The following is an 18,586-nucleotide window of genomic DNA, read 5'->3' on the forward strand; positions in this document are numbered from 1 at the left end:
TCCTTTCCCTTAGACCACTTCCTTCATCCCAGCAGTGGAAATAGTAGAAGGAATTCCTAATACACGACCACCTTTTTCTATAATAGTTACTTTAGTATTCCATTAATTTAATTCCATTTACTTTAATGTTCCATTAGTAACATTTAATTAAGTTTATAAGGAAGAAAGAACAGGAGAGAGAGAACAAACCCCATTTTATGAAGAAGCGTGCACTAGAAGCAGGGACTGTCAAAGGAGACACTGAACAGTGCAGGGAGGATTCACTTCCCCACCATATCTCTGGGCAAGCAAGTGTGGAGGCAGAAGACATACATAATGCAAAAGGCATCATTATCACAGAATTTCTCCATGTGTGAATGAGAAAGTCTTTCTATGGATATAAGTATACAATAAATCACAGTAATCTAATAAGCAAAACTGCTAAGAAAAAGGCAAATTTAAAAAGAAATAAAAGTTCAAAAAATTTTTAAAGCTTAAATATGTATTTAATGAATTTTTAAAAAATTTATTGTGCTTCTCTTGTTTATAAAAAGTTTGTTACTTGAAAAGAAACAAATTGGAATTGTACAGGACTATATCTTGTAAATTTTACAATTAATGTCTTTATCTAAGTCATTACTTCAAATGTTATCTAATAAAGGACTGAAGATTACTCTTATGAATCAATATAAGAGAATGCCTTCAGACTGCAGCAATTTGTGATCACTGTTCTCTAAATATAGATATACTGTCACCTAATTACATCATCTACCCAACCCATATTTTTCCATCTTGTCCCAGGTATATAAGAGATGGCAAATATTTCACTAATATCCAGCTGCACCATTTTTACAGAACTTGGGCTGTTTCTAGTACTCTTATAATCAGGCATCAATTGTTCTAAGTGGTTTTCTTTTCTAAGTTTATTAGGGATGGGTCAGGCAAACACAAAGCTGCTCGAAGGAAATCAAAGTGGAGACAAGACTCCAACAAACAGGATAGATCTGAGAAGAAGTTGGCTGTTCTAGGAAAGTAAGAGTCAGAACTGATAATTGTAAGACTCTTGTGGACTCTTATGATTCCATAATCACACAGGGCTAACATCATATATATTCAGCTTACACCGCTAAGAGTAAGCTGAAGAAGGGCCAAAGCAAAACTGAAGTATTTAAGTAATGACACAGGACATCTTATGAACATAATATTTTTATGTTATTGATTGACTGGTTTAGAAGTTAGCACAGTAGTGTCTGTAAATATGATCATCTTTCTACATCTACAAACAGTGGAGAAGAACAGAGGCATTCCCTTGGGTTTCTTAGGTCTATACTAGTGCAAACCAGAGGTTAGCAGCATTTTTCTATAAAGAACCAGATAGTAAATATTTAACCTTGCAGGCCACATAGTCTCTGTTGTCATCACTCAACTCTTTTATTATAGCATGACAGCACCATAGACAACATGTTAATGAATGGACATGGTTGTATTACAATACAAATTTATTTACAAAACCAGGTGGTGGGCTAAATTTGTTCTATGGGCTGTAGTTTGCCAACCACTAGGTAAACAATGAGAGGTAAATATCTAGTGCAAAATGATACTAAATAATGTCTTGAACACATTCCCAAATTTCAAATGATGAGTAAGAAATACATAGATCAGGGCAATTTGATTTGCCTATGTTAATAAAATAGGAACCACAATTTCATATTCAGTGAACTCAATATATAGTTGAACCAATTTTTCTGAGTATCATCAGAACCTGGGAATTACTTACCTGTGCATAATCACCAAAAGGTGGAGAATAAGCAATGCACTTTTCCAGTGCATGTTGTGATTCATTTCCCTGAGAGATTGCATCCAGAATGCTGCTTGCAATTCCAGTCTTATGAAGAGTGGTTTTACTTGCAGGGGCTAAAGGCAGAATCAACAAGTTTATTTGATTTGGGTTATTTTATTATAAATTTATTTTATTTAGGTTATTTTAAATAAATTATTTTATTATAAATTGTTATAAACAAATTATATTTTATTATAAATTATAAATTGTAACTCAGCATATTATCAAATAGAACAAAATTTTAGTTTGCCAATATATAACTAAATAATTTTCCCCTGAGAAGTATATAATACTGTCTTATTCATTTGAAACAACTTAAAATGGACACCTGTCCCATGGGTAAATAATTTTGGTGGAAAGGTTCAAAAACATATATGTCTGGCTGAGCACGGTGGCTCATGCCTGTAATTCCAGCACTTTGAGAGGCCAAGGTGGGAGGATCACTTGAGCCCAGGAGTTCAAGACTGGCTTAGGTGACATGGTGAAACCCCATCTCTATAAAAATACTAAAAATATAAAAATTTGCCAGGAATGGTGGTGCATGACTGTAATCCCAGCTACTTGGGAGGCTGAGACATAAGAATTGCTTGAACCCAGGAAGTGGAGGTTGCAGTGAGCCGAGATGATGCCACTGCACTCCAGCCTGGGTGACAGAGCAAGACTCTGTCTCACAAACACACACACACACAAAATTAGCTGGGCATGGTGGCACATGCCTGTAGTCCCAGCTACTCGGGAGGCTGAGGTAGGAGGATCACTTGAGCCCAGGAGGTGTAGGCTGCAGTAGCCAAGATCACACCACAGCATTCCAGCCTGGGTGACAGAGGGAGACCTTGTCACAAAAAAACAAAACGTGTGTGTGTGTGTGTGTGTGTGTGTGTGTGTGTGTGTGTGTGTGTGTGTGTGTGTGTGTGTGTGTGTGTGTGTGTGTGTCTAGTCTCTAAAACAAGGCATACAAAATGTAAACTAACCATTCTTATAAATGTAATAATTGTCACCATCAATTTTTAGACCAGATCAATATACAACAGGTATACTAGAAGTGCCTTTACATTTTTTTCCAGCTCAAAAAAAATTACAAATTAATGTTTGGGTTCAAGGATATTTCATAAAATACAGAGGATGTATATTAAAAATGAAATTCATCTTTCATCTCTTTTCATTTAATCCTATTCTTCTTCCCAGAGGTAATAGTTTAGAATTTACTTTTTTGGTTTTACTTCATGCATCTGCACTCTCAAGTATATACATGTAAGGATATATAACTTTAAATAAACATAAATGGAATCATTTTATGCATATATTTGCCAAAATATGCTTTAGAGTTCATCTCATATCAGCATACGTAGAGATCCCTCAATTATAAAAAAAAAGTTGCCATTTTATGATGAACTATTTAAGCATTCCCCTATTGACAAATATTAAGTATTTTCCAGTTTTCCCACTATTTACAACCAATGTTGCAGTGAACATCCTTGTGCCTGGAGCACATCACATTTGTGATTTTCTCTTAAAACGATAGTTGAATGAATAGTTGATTCATAGTAATTGAAGGCTTGAGGGGTTCCTCCATAATGTAAATGAGAATTCCACTTCCACCAATTATTGGTAGCTCATACATTCTGGGAGTATTCAAATACTCAAGATATATAAGATTACTTACAGGTTTAAACTTCTGGTTAAGAAAAATGATTCTCTATGAGTTGTAATGTTTTCCTTAAATAAAATAGCATGCATTTTGAGTGTCTTAGTTTTAATTATTCTTTCAATTTAAAGAATAATTTAGGCCTTAATTTGGTCAATAGGTATTATTTGCTTCCATGAAGTCAAAAATTAAAGTAAAACTTATTACGAAAAGTATTCAGTAAAACTCCACAACAAGAATACTGAGCCCCTACTTACATGATAAGCACACACTGGGCAACACACTTGCCAAATTCAAGTATGGATTTTTACTGAGCCGAATTTCTTTTGGTGGTTCTCCCAAGAGTGAAGTCTGATTCTTAGAGGCAGCCTATTTAACCAAAACAAAGGAGGGAGTATTTAATGAGAGGTACACGAAAATAAAAATGAAGAATACAGAATACTTATTTTTCAATACATCTAGTGTACTTATGAAATATTTACGGATGTTGACTAAAATTATCACATTTCACCTGCTATTAGTTGTTCAATTAGGTTTTTAAAAAACTATTGTAGAGCCATAGAACTTTAGAACTAAAAGAGAATGAAAGGACATCTTATACAACCTTCTCACTTGAACCAGGAAAGAATTCATCTTCACAAGAAAAACCAAATTCCATATCTCTTTTCCAGAAATACTGTTATCTGTCTGTCTGTCTGTCTGTCTATCTACCTATTTTTTTTTGGAGATGGAATCTCACTCTATTGCCCAGGCTGGAGCGCAACGGTGCAATCTCGGCTCACTGAAACCTCCGCCTCCTAGGTTCAAGCGATTCTCCTGCTTCCGCCTCCTGAGTAGCTGGGATTACAGGCCCGCACCACCATGCCTGTCTAATTTTTTTATATTTTTAGTAGAGATGGGGCTTCACCATGTTGGCCAGGCTGATCTCGAACTCCTGACCTTCATGATGCCCCCGCCTTGGCCAAAGTGTTGGCTCAACACCAAAGTGTTGAGATTACAGGTGTGACTCACCGCGCCTGGCCTGTTATCAATATTTTTATTGAGATTTTTATATTTTATGACCAAATAACAAAAGCAAAGCTTATTTACCTCTGGTACTAAAAATAATGTCAAACAAAATAAATGAGTTTAACTAACTCCAACTCCACATTAGGTGACGCTAGAAATACACATTTCTTGAAAATGTATATCAGTATATTTTTATGTATTAGTTAGGTGTAAGGATTCTAGTACAGTTGACCCTTGAAACAACATGGGGGTTAGGGGTGCCAACCCCCTACGCAGTGGAAAATCTATATATAATCCTTGTCTACCCAAAAACTTAACTACTAATAGCCTACTGTTAACTAGAAGCCTTACCAACAGCCAACAATTAACACATATTTTGTATGTTACATGTATTATATACTGTATTTTTACAATAAAGTGGAGAAAAGAAAATATTAAGAAAACCATAAGGAAGAGAAAACACATTTACAGTACTGTAGTATTTATCAATACCATAAATTACATCATTTGTTTACAATATGGATCTGTCTGAAATGGTGGACAACAGCAGCTACAAACCTCAATCTGTGGTACACATCAAGCAATTCGAATTTTTCTTACAATGTCATGACATTGCTTCTTGAGAGCACTTCTAGTATCACTAGTGGCATTTTTATGGATTGTAGGATGTTATTCAAGGTTTATGGTGTTGCACTAAACGATGAAAAATATGCAAGCATGATGAGACATCATTTTTTACTGCAATAAGCAATTTACTGGAGAGATGAATGGCTCACATGGAGATGATTAGCAACATACAGCATTTTAAGTGGATCCTCTCAACACTTGAGCTCACCGCAATAGCAACAGGAAGTAGCTACAAAATTATCACAGTAGTACAGTATATACTACAGTTAATTTTATGCAGTTATGATTTAATACTGCATCTTTATTTTGGTTTACGTTTCTTTTAACTGTGAATGGTGCCATGTACGGTCTGTAAGTATGTATGTTAGTTTTGCTAAATTTTAACTTTTTAATAATAGGTTTGTGTATATGTTATGGTAGTAAATTACAAACTAGACTAATATCTACATATATTTTATGCATTCATGACATATATAACTTTTTCTTAATTTTTTCAATATTTCTAGGCTATGGGGTTCATTTGTGAGTTTCTTCAAACTTTTTCAAATTTCCAAAAAATTTCCCACTATATTTCTTGGAAAATATCCAAGTATAAGTGGACCTGTGCAGTTAAAACCCATGTTGTTCTAGGGTCAACTGTATGTAGAAAACTCCTAAAAACTGAGCAATGACAACAAAAATGAACCTGATTTAAAATGGGCAGAAACTTTAATAGACATTTCTCCAAAGAAAATATACAGATGACCAGTAAGCACGCACAAAAATGCTCAACATCACTAATCATTAGGGAAATGCAAATCAAAACCACAATGAGACACCACTTCACACCCATTGGGATGGCTATCACTACGAACTGAATGTTTAAGTCCCCCCAGAATTCATATGTTGAAATGCTAAGCCTCAATGTGATGGTCTTAGAAGGTGGGGCCTTTGGGAGGCAATGAGGTCATTAAAGTAGAGCCCTCCAGAGTGGGATTAGTGCTCTTATAAGAAGAGACATGAAAGGGCTTGCTCCAGCCTTCTACCATGTGAAAATGGAATGGAAAGATGGTCATCTGTAAACCAGGAACAGTATCCTCATCACACACTGGATTTGCTGGCACCTTGCACCTTCTCTTAGAACTCCCAGCCTCTCAAACTGTGAGAAATAAATGTTTGTTGTTTAAACCACCCAGTCTATGGTATTTTTGTGACAGACAGCTAAAACAGAAAACAAGTATTGGCGAGGATGTTGGAAAATTAGAATCCCTGTGCACTGCTGGCAGGAATGTAAAATGGTGCAGCTGCTGTGGAAAAAAGGATGACAGTTCCAACAAAAATTAAACATGCATTATGGTATGATCCAGCAATTCCATTTCTGGGTATATACCCCAAAGAATTGAAAGCAGGGATTCAGATACCAATGTTCACAGCAGCATTATTTACAATAAACAAAAGGTAGAAACAACCCACATGTCCATGGATGGCTGAACTAAAACATGGTATATACGTACAATGGAATATTATTCGGCCTTAGAAAAGAAGGAAATTTGGATACATGCTACAACATGGATGAATCTAGAAAACATCATGCTAAGTGAACTAAGCTACACACAGAAGGACAAATACTGTGTCACCTAGGTACCTAGAATAGTCAAATTCATAAAGACAAAAGTAGAAACAGTCGTTATCTGGGCTAGTGGGAGAGGAAAATGGAGAGTTATTGTTTAACAGGTACAGGTTTCAGTATGAGATGATGAAAAAGTTTTGGAGATGGAGAGTAATGATGCTGCACAACAATGTGAATGTACTTAATGCCACATCACTTAAAATGGTTAAAATGGTAAATTGTATGTTATGTACATTTTACCACAATAAGCAGAAACTGGTTATCATCCCTGTCTCCCTGAATAAAATTCTCAAAGGTTGGGAGTTGGGGTCCAAATCTCTTTTATTTATTTATTTATTTATTTTTGCACTAGAGGTGATTCTGGAAACAAAAAGGTAGACTCAAGACTTACTGGCCAACACAATATTAAAGATGCAGGTCTAAACATCTAAAGCAAAGTTAAACTAATCATTTCAGCCAAGTCTAAAATCTCACAATTAGAAAACACTGAGGTTACCTGGTACAACCCCTACTGACAGAAAGAGGGATCATTTCTATTAATATAACATCCTTTACAGATGCTTGCCTGGGGTCTGCTTAATTGCTTTTGGTAATATGACCTTCACATCTTTGTGAAATAAACTTTCTCTTTGCTTAAAAGCTTGCATTGTTCTTCCTTATATTAAACCTAAATCTGCTTTATTGTATGTTGTACTTAATAGCCAGTTCTGCCCACTGGAGGTACACACAATACTGTATGACTACTCTTTAAATAGGTTTAACAATGTATATGTTTGGTTGTCCCTTTCCAGGTTCCATATATCCATTTCTCCTGAATTCTTCTTCACAGGACTTATTTTCCAGAACCTGCCCCCATTTTGGCTGTCCTCTTGTAGATAGACTCATTTGCCCATTATGTGAATCACCTAAAATCCACAGTTCTTTTAAAGACTCTGAGGCTTTCAATGAATTAAAGATTGCAAAGAGATATGAAGTATTCATATACAAGTTTTATTTGTGTAATTTCCCTCAATAACCCAAGCAATGAACACTGCAGATAAATTTTTAAAATTCATTCTATAAAGAATTGACGGTCAGGTGCAGTGGCTCACACCTGTAATACCAGCACATTGGGAGGCTGAGGCTGGAAGATCACCTGAGCTCAGGAGTTCGAGTCCAGTCTGCCAACATGGTGAAACCCCAACTCTACTAAAAATACAAAAATCAGCCAGGTATGGTGGAGCATGCACGTAATCCCAGCTACTCGGGAGGCTGAGGCAGGGGAGTCGCTTGAACCCAGGAGGCAGAGGTTGCAGTGAGCCGAGGTTGTGTCGCTGCATTCCAGCCTGGGCAACAGAGCAAGACTTGGTCTCAAAAAAAAAAAAAAAAAAAAAAAAGAATTGCATTAGCTTTCTCAATATACAATTGTAGGGCATTCTAGTCATACCTCTTGCTATGGCTAGGTAACACTAAAACCTCTTACAAATTCAGTATTATTATTTTGACATTTGAATACAAGAAACTACATAGATTTTTTTTCCTTACAAACTGCTTAAGCCTAAGTTTTATACCACTTACAAACCACAGTGTATTTTAGGGTACAAATATAATAAAAATTAGATGTACTTTAGTCTACCTACTTATTACATTTATAAATATCAGTGGTATTTTAACCAATAAAATGATTTGATAAAAACTTCCAGAATTAAAAGAGAGACCAGATTAGTTTGAACAGATCAGAGTTTAATAGCTGGTTTTGATATTTTCCAGATAAAATTGGTTCTACCTTTAAATATTAAAATACTTTAATTAGCTACCAAATATATATTTAAGATAGAAAAAAGTATATCTGAAAGAACAGCATTACTATGTACTTAGAAAGCCTTACAAATAACATTACTATGTAAGCGAATAAGCATTGATACTCCTAAGCTTTTTCAAACTACAAAATTCTGAACTTAAACTAGTTTCTATCTTATATTTAAAATAGCAAGTATTTTTGAAAACCATGTATATCACAAAGTTTTTGGAAATTCCTTATTCTCTTATAAGGAATAAAGAATCCACATTTAAATTATTTATAAGAGACATAACTCATTTTACACAAATTAAAATTACTTTACTTACAAACTGGCAAATAATTAAGAGAGTCCCAAATGCCAGCTAGCATAACTTATCAAAAAACGGATTTTTTGTTTGCTTATTTATAATAACAGATTTTTTAAAAGAATGCAATGTTTTCTTCAATTTTGAAAAGTAAATGTAAACTATGAAAAGTCATCATTTCATTGACACTACAATTTAAGATATAATTTAAAAGGAATATATATACATATACATGTATATATACATCTGTGTGCACCCACAGTTTTCTTACCCCTGAACTCATCTCTGTGCCTTTTGGCTGGCTTTGCTGCTGCTTATGGTGTCCCACCAGCAAGCTTCCAGCAGCAAGGTTTGGAAAGCTCTGAAGATAAGGCTGCGACCCTGAGAAATTTCCTTCTGCCATTCCCACCGTGGCTGGCTGTTTCTCCTGAGTATTACTGTGCCCTGGCCCAGCCTGTCCAGCAATGTGCTGATTTGGAAAGAATGGTAACATGCCCATTCCAGCTGTTATCGTTGTTTGAGTTGGAATCAGGCTAGATGCTGTAGCAAACCATAAATGCAAAAAGCTTTTAGTTAGAAAATATTTATTCACAATAGTCCTTTTAATTTTGTTAAGTTATGAACAAAATGCAGAGAAACCAATTTTGTACCTGTTAGATAACAGCAAAAGGTAAGGTTAGAGGTTGTTAATTAGTGGGTTCCTTTATGAAAAAAACAAAAACCTACAATAGTAATAATGCTCTTATTTTCAGCAACTTTCAGGGTAACCTCAATGATAAGAAATTTTTAAGTTTTTAAATTCTATATATAATTGTTAATTATATACTGTTAAAGTTGAGGCAAAGTTTATGTACTTTTTGGCATTTAAGCTGTATTAGTGCTTTTTTTAATGCCCAGTCATTGCAACTTGACTGTTTCCATAACTGAAGGAAATAATTAAGTTTTAAGTTTAAAAAGTTATCTGAAATTAAAATTTAATGAAATTTGATTGACTCCAATAATAAATTTGGTTAGCTGGCTTCCATCAGCTCATGAGAGCTATTAATACACATCTCTTCCCAGCTATCAAGTTAAGTTTCTTCATATTGGTAACTTGAAATCAGTCACAGCTGGGGTATTCACAAACAGAAATGCACAAATGCTACAAATCAAGCCCTTGTTTTCAACCTAGAGAGCTGGTTGTTAAACACTTATCAGCATATCACTGGTTTCTTTTTTTAAATCAGTATTTGTTAATAGATAAGCACTAAATTTAATACATGAAAGTTTTATGTTTTCATTTATAGAAAATAACAAGAAATTCTGGAAGAAATAAAAGGGTTTTTTTGTTTGTTTTTTTGTTGAGTCAGGGTCTCATTCCCATTGCCAAGGCTGGAGTGCAGTGGCACAATCATGGCTCACTGCAGCCTCGACTTCCTGGGCTTAGGTGATTCTCCCACCTCAGCCTCCTGAGTAGCTGGGACCACAGGCGTGTGCCAGCATGCCTGGCTAATTTTTTGTATTTTAGTAAAGTCAGGGTTTTGTCATGTTGCCCAGGCTGGCAAATAAAAGTTTTAATATGAAAATTCTGAACCGTTCCACTTTTTAAAAAATCTATAGGTCAAAATTAAATGGAAAAAGCTAATTTTGACAACTAAGTCAGATTTACCATTTTATAAATTTACTAAACAAATTTCTTCAATTATTTTTAGTAATAATCATTTAGAGATGGATACTTTGGTTCCTCTAACGTTTGAAATAGTTATTTGGACACCGACTTTTCAGTGTTCTTAAAGTGGCATATACTAAAGCAAATAATTTATTAGTTAATCCAACACAAATAATACATATTTGCATAAGCTTTTAGACATAAAAAATTTAATTTTTTGGAAATACAGACCCCATGATATCACAAAATTTCTTCACTGGCTTAACTTTTGTCCAGTCAATTTCAACAGTCAGAACTAAGCTATTTGATCACTGGACAAAAGGTTAAGTAAGCTACCCATATTTGACTTTTTAAAAAAAATTATTGGTGGCCCTTCTGTTTTTACTCAGTATGCTCACTTCTAAGCAAATTTCAATTAAGCTTCAAGCTGAGAATGCCCTTCAAAATCACATTCAAATAAGAAGTCTTAGTATAACACCATGCTTCTGTTTTCCTGCCAAAAAAGCTATTTTGTTTGCCATGTTTTTAGAAGCAAATAATACACACATTAGTTTTGACTACTGATTTAGAAGTTAAATTTTTTAAAATAATACAAATAAATAATCAAACTTTAAATTTATAAATACTAGATTTTAAAAAATAAAAGTGAATGGTTTCTTATCCCAGCAACAATTACATGGATCCATATGTACTGTCAGCCCAGTGGGCAGCATGTCAGTCTCAAATGGATCTGTGTCTTTACCTTGTACTGCTGTGAACCTGCATAAAATATTAAAGCATATCCAATAGGCAAAGTCTTATCTTGGCATGGAAGCAAGTCCATCAGTAACTTACCAATATCCAAAATTGAAAAGCCAAGAGGGTTCTCAAAATTTTAAATGACTAAATAAAACTCAAATTTGACCTCCCTGTAAATAAAATTAGAACATAGGTAAACTATCTTTAAATCTCAAACCTGACTGTTCACTGACTTCTCAGTAAATACACGTCATTTACTTTTATGTGCTTCTCCATGATGATGTCCCAACTCCTTTTTCAATGGAAGCACTGACCCTATCCCTAGTGCAGTCTGAAGTACCACAGCTGGGGGCTCTCCAAGTAAGCCGGGTTTCTACAAAAGAAGAAAAAAAGGTAAGACCCATGGCCATAAGATATAACCTAAAAAAAGCTACACATGTGAAAATTCATAAACAACCTGATCCACAGCCTGATTCTAGAAAAGAAATGAACTGATTCTAAAAGAAAAAATGATACCGTACTTACATTATTAGTATGAATATTCTCAAACTTCATTAATTGTTGTTGTGCCAGTGGCATATGAGAAAGATTCTGAAGGAATAAATTAGAAGTATTACCCATAACTGAGCTCTGTGAAAATGACAAAACGTTGTTAGTTTAATTTTGAAAAGCTACATGTTGTATAACCCAATTCATTTTAAAGTTCAATTCTCCAGTCGATCTGAGTAAAAGTAATTGCTTCTAAACATAATATTTCACTCTCCAACTTATCAGGCAAAGCTAATTAATTATTTTAATAATACACAAGAGGGGGCCATGGAGTCATGAAATAATTCTACATTCTTTCATCCTTCGTTCCCTCCTCTCAACCCTTTTTGGTTTCAGTGACAGTGACATTCTATTCATTCATTTATTTATTCATTTAATCATTCAACAAAGATTTATTGAGCACTTTCTATGTTCTAGGCACTGTGCTACTTAGTGAGAAGTACAATAAGATCTGCCCTCATAGATCTTACAGTCCCCTAAGGAAGGGAGCCATTAATTAATCAAAAAAACACATGATTACACATGGTAATCATATGAAGGAAAAATACAGGGGGCTATAAGAACAAATAGTGGAAGAATGTTATTTAGCCTGGAAGATTCAAGGAAGGTTTCTTGGAGGAACTAATTCTTGTACTGCAATCTGAAGGCTGTAGTTGAAGTCTGGGAGGGAATTAGGTGATGTTGGGGCGGGAAGCATTCCAGGAAGAAGGACCAGCAGAAGAAAAGACCAAAGGAGGAGAAAACAAGGTCCTTTGAGGACCAAAACCAGGCTGTTATAGTGGGACAGTGATGTGCAGTGAGTTGAGAGGCAGCAGGGGCCAGCTCAAATGTATGGGCCTTAAAGGTAAAGCATTTTGGTCTTTCTCTTAAAACACAGGGAATATTATCAATACTCTGAACTTCCCCTCTCATATTACTCTTCACTCCTTATTGTAATTAACTGTTTAATGTGTTTTCCCTACTGGTTGAAATTCTATAATAACATAGACTTTAAATGTTACATTCCACACAGTAGCCTCAATGATTAGCACAATGTCTAATACATGTATGTCAGATACTCAATAAAATACACTGAGTAAATGAATGAATAAAAACTCTATAATGTATCACCAAGTCCTGTGTTAGATTCTAAGGATGAAAAATAAAAGCTGGATTTAGGACCAGATATTCATTCATTCAACTTATATTAAGATTCGACTATATATTGTTTGATTTGTAATTAGAATTCTATGTTCTTAAACAGTACCTGAAATTAATGAGTAATGCTTATCTCTAATATTACAGACATTTAAATCTATAAACACACATTTAAAATATTTATCTAAAAAAGGTAGGAAACATACTCTATTCTCATATATGAGTTATTTTTTATAATATTCATTAAATTTTAAAAATTAAGTTACTGTTCATTTATATTTTCTTTCTAGAAATACTTTTTTGAGTTAAGACCACATAAGAAGCCCTGTTTTGAACAACTTATTTATTATCTAGAAAAAATATACCACTTTCCTTCTTAATGCCATACAAATTGGAATCAATAATATTTATTGTGGTACATAACTACTGCTTTGGCTAGCTTAATTGAATCTGATATACTCATTAAGTTATGATTTTACATAGCTATACTTATTATTAAAGATTTTCTTTAAAAGCAAAATACTCATTTAATTTCTTGAGAACTTTAAGTGTTAAGAACAAACAAAATATTCATTCCAAATATTTAATGCTTCAGTACTCAATGTTATTTATGTACCTGATGTGCTTTATTCAAATGTAAAAATGCAGGAGAGATGGATGGATTCATCAGATGTGGCAAGCTGTGAGGTGTTCCAAGAACAGCTTTGAGAAAATAAAAGTAAAAACTTTAATTTATATATGGAATTAAAAATTTGTAAAAACCAAGCTTCGAAAAGGGTAAATGAATATTTCTTTAAACTATTAACAAATCCACTGAAAGTTCAATGATATAGTGACCCTGTCATTGGTCAAAAGTGATAGGTACCTTTCCCTGAGATTCAACCCTGGAATTTGTTTTAAAATTCAAAAGCCTTCTGCCATAATTGTAAAACTCCAAACCTAGGCTTAATCTTCTCTAGAATTTAGTGCAACAAAACACATCCACCTTTAATAAGCACAATACCCATTGAACCCATGTTATTTATTCAGTCTTTTTTTGGTATTTCAGGGATTTTGGCAGAGGGTAGGAGTAGGGGACAAGACACAATCCTTGTCCTTGAAAAGCTGACATAAAATCCAATTGAGAAGACAATATATGTACACAAAAATATTTACATAATAAAATCAAAAGAAACTGCAAAACTGTACACAGACATAAAAAGAATAAATGGTAACAATACTCATAATCGAGTCTAAGAGTCTAAATACCAGAGTACATTTCAAAAGGGATGTTTTTAGAATGGAAAACTTATAAAAGGGAGCGGGTGGGGGGTGTCAGAGATGTTTGAACCAGAGTGCCTCCATCTTGAATAGAAGTTAGGTAAAATAAGGCTGAGACCTGCTGAGCTGCATTCCCAGTAATTTAGGCATTCTAAGTCATAGGATGAGACAGGAGGTCAGCACAAGATACAGGTCATAAAGCCCTTGCTAATAAAACAAGGTGCAATAAAGAAGCCGGCTAAAACCTACCAAAACCAAGATGGTGACAAGAGTGATCTCTGGCCGTCCTCATTGCTACACCCCCACCAGCACCATGACAGTTTACAAATGCCACGGCAACGTGTGAAAGTTACCCTATATGGTCTAAAAAGGGGAAGAACCCTCAGTTCTGGGAATTGCCCACCATTTTCCTGGAAAATTCATGAATAATCCACCTCTTGTTTAGCATATAATGAAGATAATAAAGAAATAACCATAGAAATGGGCAACCAGTGGCCCATGCCACTGTTCTGCCTGTGGAGCAGCCATTCTTTTTTGTTTGTTTGTTTTTGAGACAGAGTCACACTCTATTGCCCAGGCTGGAGTGCAATGGCATGATCTCAGCTCACTGCAACCTCCGGCCTCCTGGGTTCAAGCGATTCTCCTGCCTCAGCCTCCCAAGTAGCTGGGATTACAGGCGCTCACCACCATGCTCAGCTAATTTTTGTATTTTAGTAGAGACGGGGTTTCAGCATGTTGGCCAGGCTGGTCTTGAACTCCTGACCTTGAGATCCACCCGCCTTGGCCTCCCAAAGTGCTGGGATTACAGGCGTGAGCCACCGCGCCCGGCCTGGAGCAGCCATTCTTTATTCCTTTTCTTTCTTAATAAACTTGCTCTGACTTAAAAAAAAAAAAAAAAAAAAAAAGGGAGGATGTTTTTAGAATAGATAATATAGAGACACAAAGAGGACCATGAGATAGAAAATATATTTAGAAATTTAATCTAATTATTGTAAAATAACTGGAATAATCATAATATACAAAATTAGGCCAGGTGCAGTGGCTCACGCCTGTAATCCCAGCACTTTGGAAGGCCAAGGTGGGTGGATTGTTTGAGGTCAGGAGTTCAAGACCAGCCTGGTCAACATGGTGAAACCCCATCTCTATCAAAAATACAAAAATTAGCCAGGCATGGTGGCACATGCCTGTAATCCCAGCTACTTGGGAGGCAGAGGCAGGAGAACTGCTTGAGGCTGGGAGGCGGAGGTTGCAGTGAGCTGAGATCACGCCATTACACTCCAGCCTGGCTGACAGAGTGAGACTCCATTTCAAAATAATAATAATAATATACAAAATTATATATATATATATATATAATACAAACAGTGTCCACAAAAGGTTCTGGTAACATCTTCTTGTAATATATATATAGCAAAATAAAAAAACACTGTACTATGAAAGGTGAAATAAATAAATAAATAAATGAAATAAATCGTCATTGTAACCAAATTTTTTAGTATCCATCTAAGTCTACATTGGGACCACCTCAGAAGACAAGAATGATCCAACTTCTTGGTTTCAGGGGTAGAATGACATCAGTGAGATAATCATAGGAAACTATTTAATTCAACAGTTTTCAATATTCTCTCTAGCAAAGGAGGAAGTGCCCAGAGTACACAGGATTGGAGGGAATGTTTAATTCTAGCATAATTTGAGGAAAGTTATGATAATGTGAGGATATATGGAAAATGACTCACTTAGAATTCTATTATCTACTTCAATGAGGAAAAAGGCATTTTTGAGTGGAAAACTGGTACACGGAAAAGAACTCCTCTGCAAGTGATAGGGAATTAAATGTAGAAAATTAGGGAAAATATTACTTGACTTAGACAAATAACTTCAGTACAGCCCCTTCAATAAATTATGCTGGGAAAATGGAATATTCATATGCAAAAGAATGAAACTAGACCCTCATCTCCCACCATATATAAAAACCAACTCAAAATCTATTAAAAACTTAAATGTAAGACTAAAAATTGCACCACTACTGGAAGAAAACATGGGGGAAACACTTGAGGACATTGATCTGGGCAAAGATGTTATGGGTCACACTTCACAAGCACAGGCAACAAAATCAAAAATAGACAAATGGGATTTTATCAAACTAAACAGCTTCTGCACAATGAGGGAAACAATCAATAGGGTGAACACGTACAACTTGTAGAATGGGAGAAAATATCTCCAAATTATTCATGTGACACAGGATTAATATCTAGAATATACACAGAACTCTAGCAATTCAACTGCAAAAAAAAAAAACCCAAAAAACAAAAAAACACCCCAAATAATCCAATTTAAAAATGGGCAAAGGATCTGAACAGACACTTCTCACAAGGCATATAAATGACCAACAAGTATATGAAAAAATGTTCGACATCAGTAATCATCAGGGGAATGTAAGTCAAAACCACAATAAGATACCATCTCACCCCAATTAGAACAGCTAATTCTAATTATCAAAAAGACAAACAAATAATAAATGCTAGTGAGGATGCGGAAAAAAGGGAACTCTCTTACGCTGCTGGAGGGAATGCAAACTAGTACAGCCATTATGGAAAACAGTATGATGGTTTCTCAAAAAAACAAATATAGAACTACCATACGGATCCAGCAATCCACTAATGAATATTTATCCAAAGAAAAGGAAATCATGGCCAGGTGCAGTGGCTCACACCTGTAATCCCAGTACTTTGGGAGGCTGAGGGGAGTTGATCACTGGAGGTCAGGAGCTTGAGACCAGCCCGGCCAACATGGTGAAACCGTCTCTACTAAAAAATACAAAAATAGCAGGGTGTAGTGGTGCACGCCAGTAATCCTAGCTACTCGGGAGACTGAGGCATGAGAATCGCTTGAACTCAGGAGGCAGAGGTTGCAGTGAGCTGAGATCATGCCACTGCACTCCAGCCTGAGCAACAGGGTGGGACTAGGTCAAAAAAACAAACAAACAACAACAAAAACAACAACAAACCAAAGAAAAGGAAATCTATATCTTGAAGAGATATCTGCATCCTGATGTTTATTGCAGCATTATTCACAGTAGCCAAGATATGGACTAAGTGCCCACCAACAGATGAATGGATAAAGAAAATGTGGTACATATACACAATGGAATACTATTCAGCCATAAGAAAAAAGGAAAGCTGGTCATTTGCAGCAACCTGGAGGACATTATATTAAGTGAAACAAGTCAGGCACATAAAGATAAATACTGCATGTTCTCCCTCATACACAGGAGCTAAAAAAGTTGAGCTGATAGAAGTTGAAGGTACAATCATGGTTATTAGAGTCTGGGAAGAGAAGGGAGAAGGGGATGATAGGGAGAGGTTGGTTAATGGATACAAAATTACAGCTAGATAGGGCGATTAAGTTTTCATGTTCTATAGTACTGTAGGGTGACTAAGTTAACAAACATTTATTGTATATTTTCAAAGAGCTAGAAGAGAGGACTTTAAATGCTCCCAACACAATGATATGATGAATGTTTGAGGTGGTTAATATGCTAATTACCTTCATTTGATTATTACAGATTATACACAGGTATTGGACCATCAGTCTGTACCCCATAAATATGTATAATTATTACATGTCAATTAAAAATTTTCTTAATGGAAAAAAACTTGAGTGGAGGAGTTAATTTTTTTCAAATTCTGTAGTTGAAGTACAAAAAATAGAGTTTTTAAGACACATCTCTTCTTGTTAAATTAATGACCACCTGGGGAAATACATCTAAATTACAAAGCCCTAGATGTATTATCTATGAAAGATTAATACAAGTCTCTTCCCTCAAAAAACTATTATGGAAACCACAAATAACAGATATCAAAACACTTTTAAAACTACATTAAAGTCACACATTATTGATGGAGTAGCCAGTAGTAATACTGCAAATATCAGAAAAGGATTTTCCAAGATAACAGAAAATACAAACCCACTTGGCAACTTAAAATATATTTTATTAAACATATAAACATATAGATATAGATAGATATGGTAATATTAATTTTTAAAAGCTGGTGGCTACTTTAATATAAAAAAAATCCAGATCAAAAGATATTACCAGGGATAAAGATCACCATTTTGTAATGATAAGTGGGCCAATTAATCAAGAGGATGCAACAATCTTAAATGTTTGTGCACCAAATAACAAAGCTTCAAAATATATGAAGCAAAATTCACAGAAGTGAAAGGAAAAGTAGACAAACCCAAAATTATGATTAAAAATTTCAAGAACTCTTCTCTTTTTCATATCACTGTATTTTATTATAAAAAACTGAAATAATTTTTCTTCACAGCTTGTACTGAACACAGTATCTTCCAGTTTATAACAACAACAGAAACAACAATCAGAATAAAAACAGTCTGAAAACGTCCATAGCATCATGCCTACCTGCTCTTACCCTTAGCTATGGCTAGGACTCCCAC

General features: G+C 35.0%; 1 protein-coding gene across 3 annotated transcripts in view; it reads right to left on the bottom strand.

Moving 5' to 3' along the window:
• RAVER2 (ribonucleoprotein, PTB binding 2) overlaps positions 1-18,586 on the bottom strand; it is a 94,147-nt gene that overhangs the window by 22,726 nt on the left and 52,835 nt on the right. For 2 of the 3 annotated variants that reach the window (XR_010124342.1, XM_054484208.2), the window contains exons 6-11: positions 13,482-13,567; positions 11,705-11,809; positions 11,438-11,552; positions 9,065-9,333; positions 3,722-3,833; positions 1,757-1,893 (exon numbers count right to left, since the gene is read on the bottom strand). Coding sequence is in view for 2 of the 3 variants with exons in the window: in XM_054484208.2 (XP_054340183.1) it covers positions 1,757-1,893; positions 3,722-3,833; positions 9,065-9,333; positions 11,438-11,552; positions 11,705-11,809; positions 13,482-13,567 (824 nt within the window). In the remaining variant the exon portion in view is untranslated. The remainder of the gene's footprint in view (positions 1-1,756; positions 1,894-3,721; positions 3,834-9,064; positions 9,334-11,437; positions 11,553-11,704; positions 11,810-13,481; positions 13,568-18,586) is intronic. The other variant, XM_054484216.2, reaches the window with a different exon arrangement.

This window comes from Pongo pygmaeus, chromosome 1, assembly GCF_028885625.2.
Source record: "Pongo pygmaeus isolate AG05252 chromosome 1, NHGRI_mPonPyg2-v2.0_pri, whole genome shotgun sequence".
NCBI classification, from domain to species: domain Eukaryota; kingdom Metazoa; phylum Chordata; class Mammalia; order Primates; family Hominidae; genus Pongo; species Pongo pygmaeus.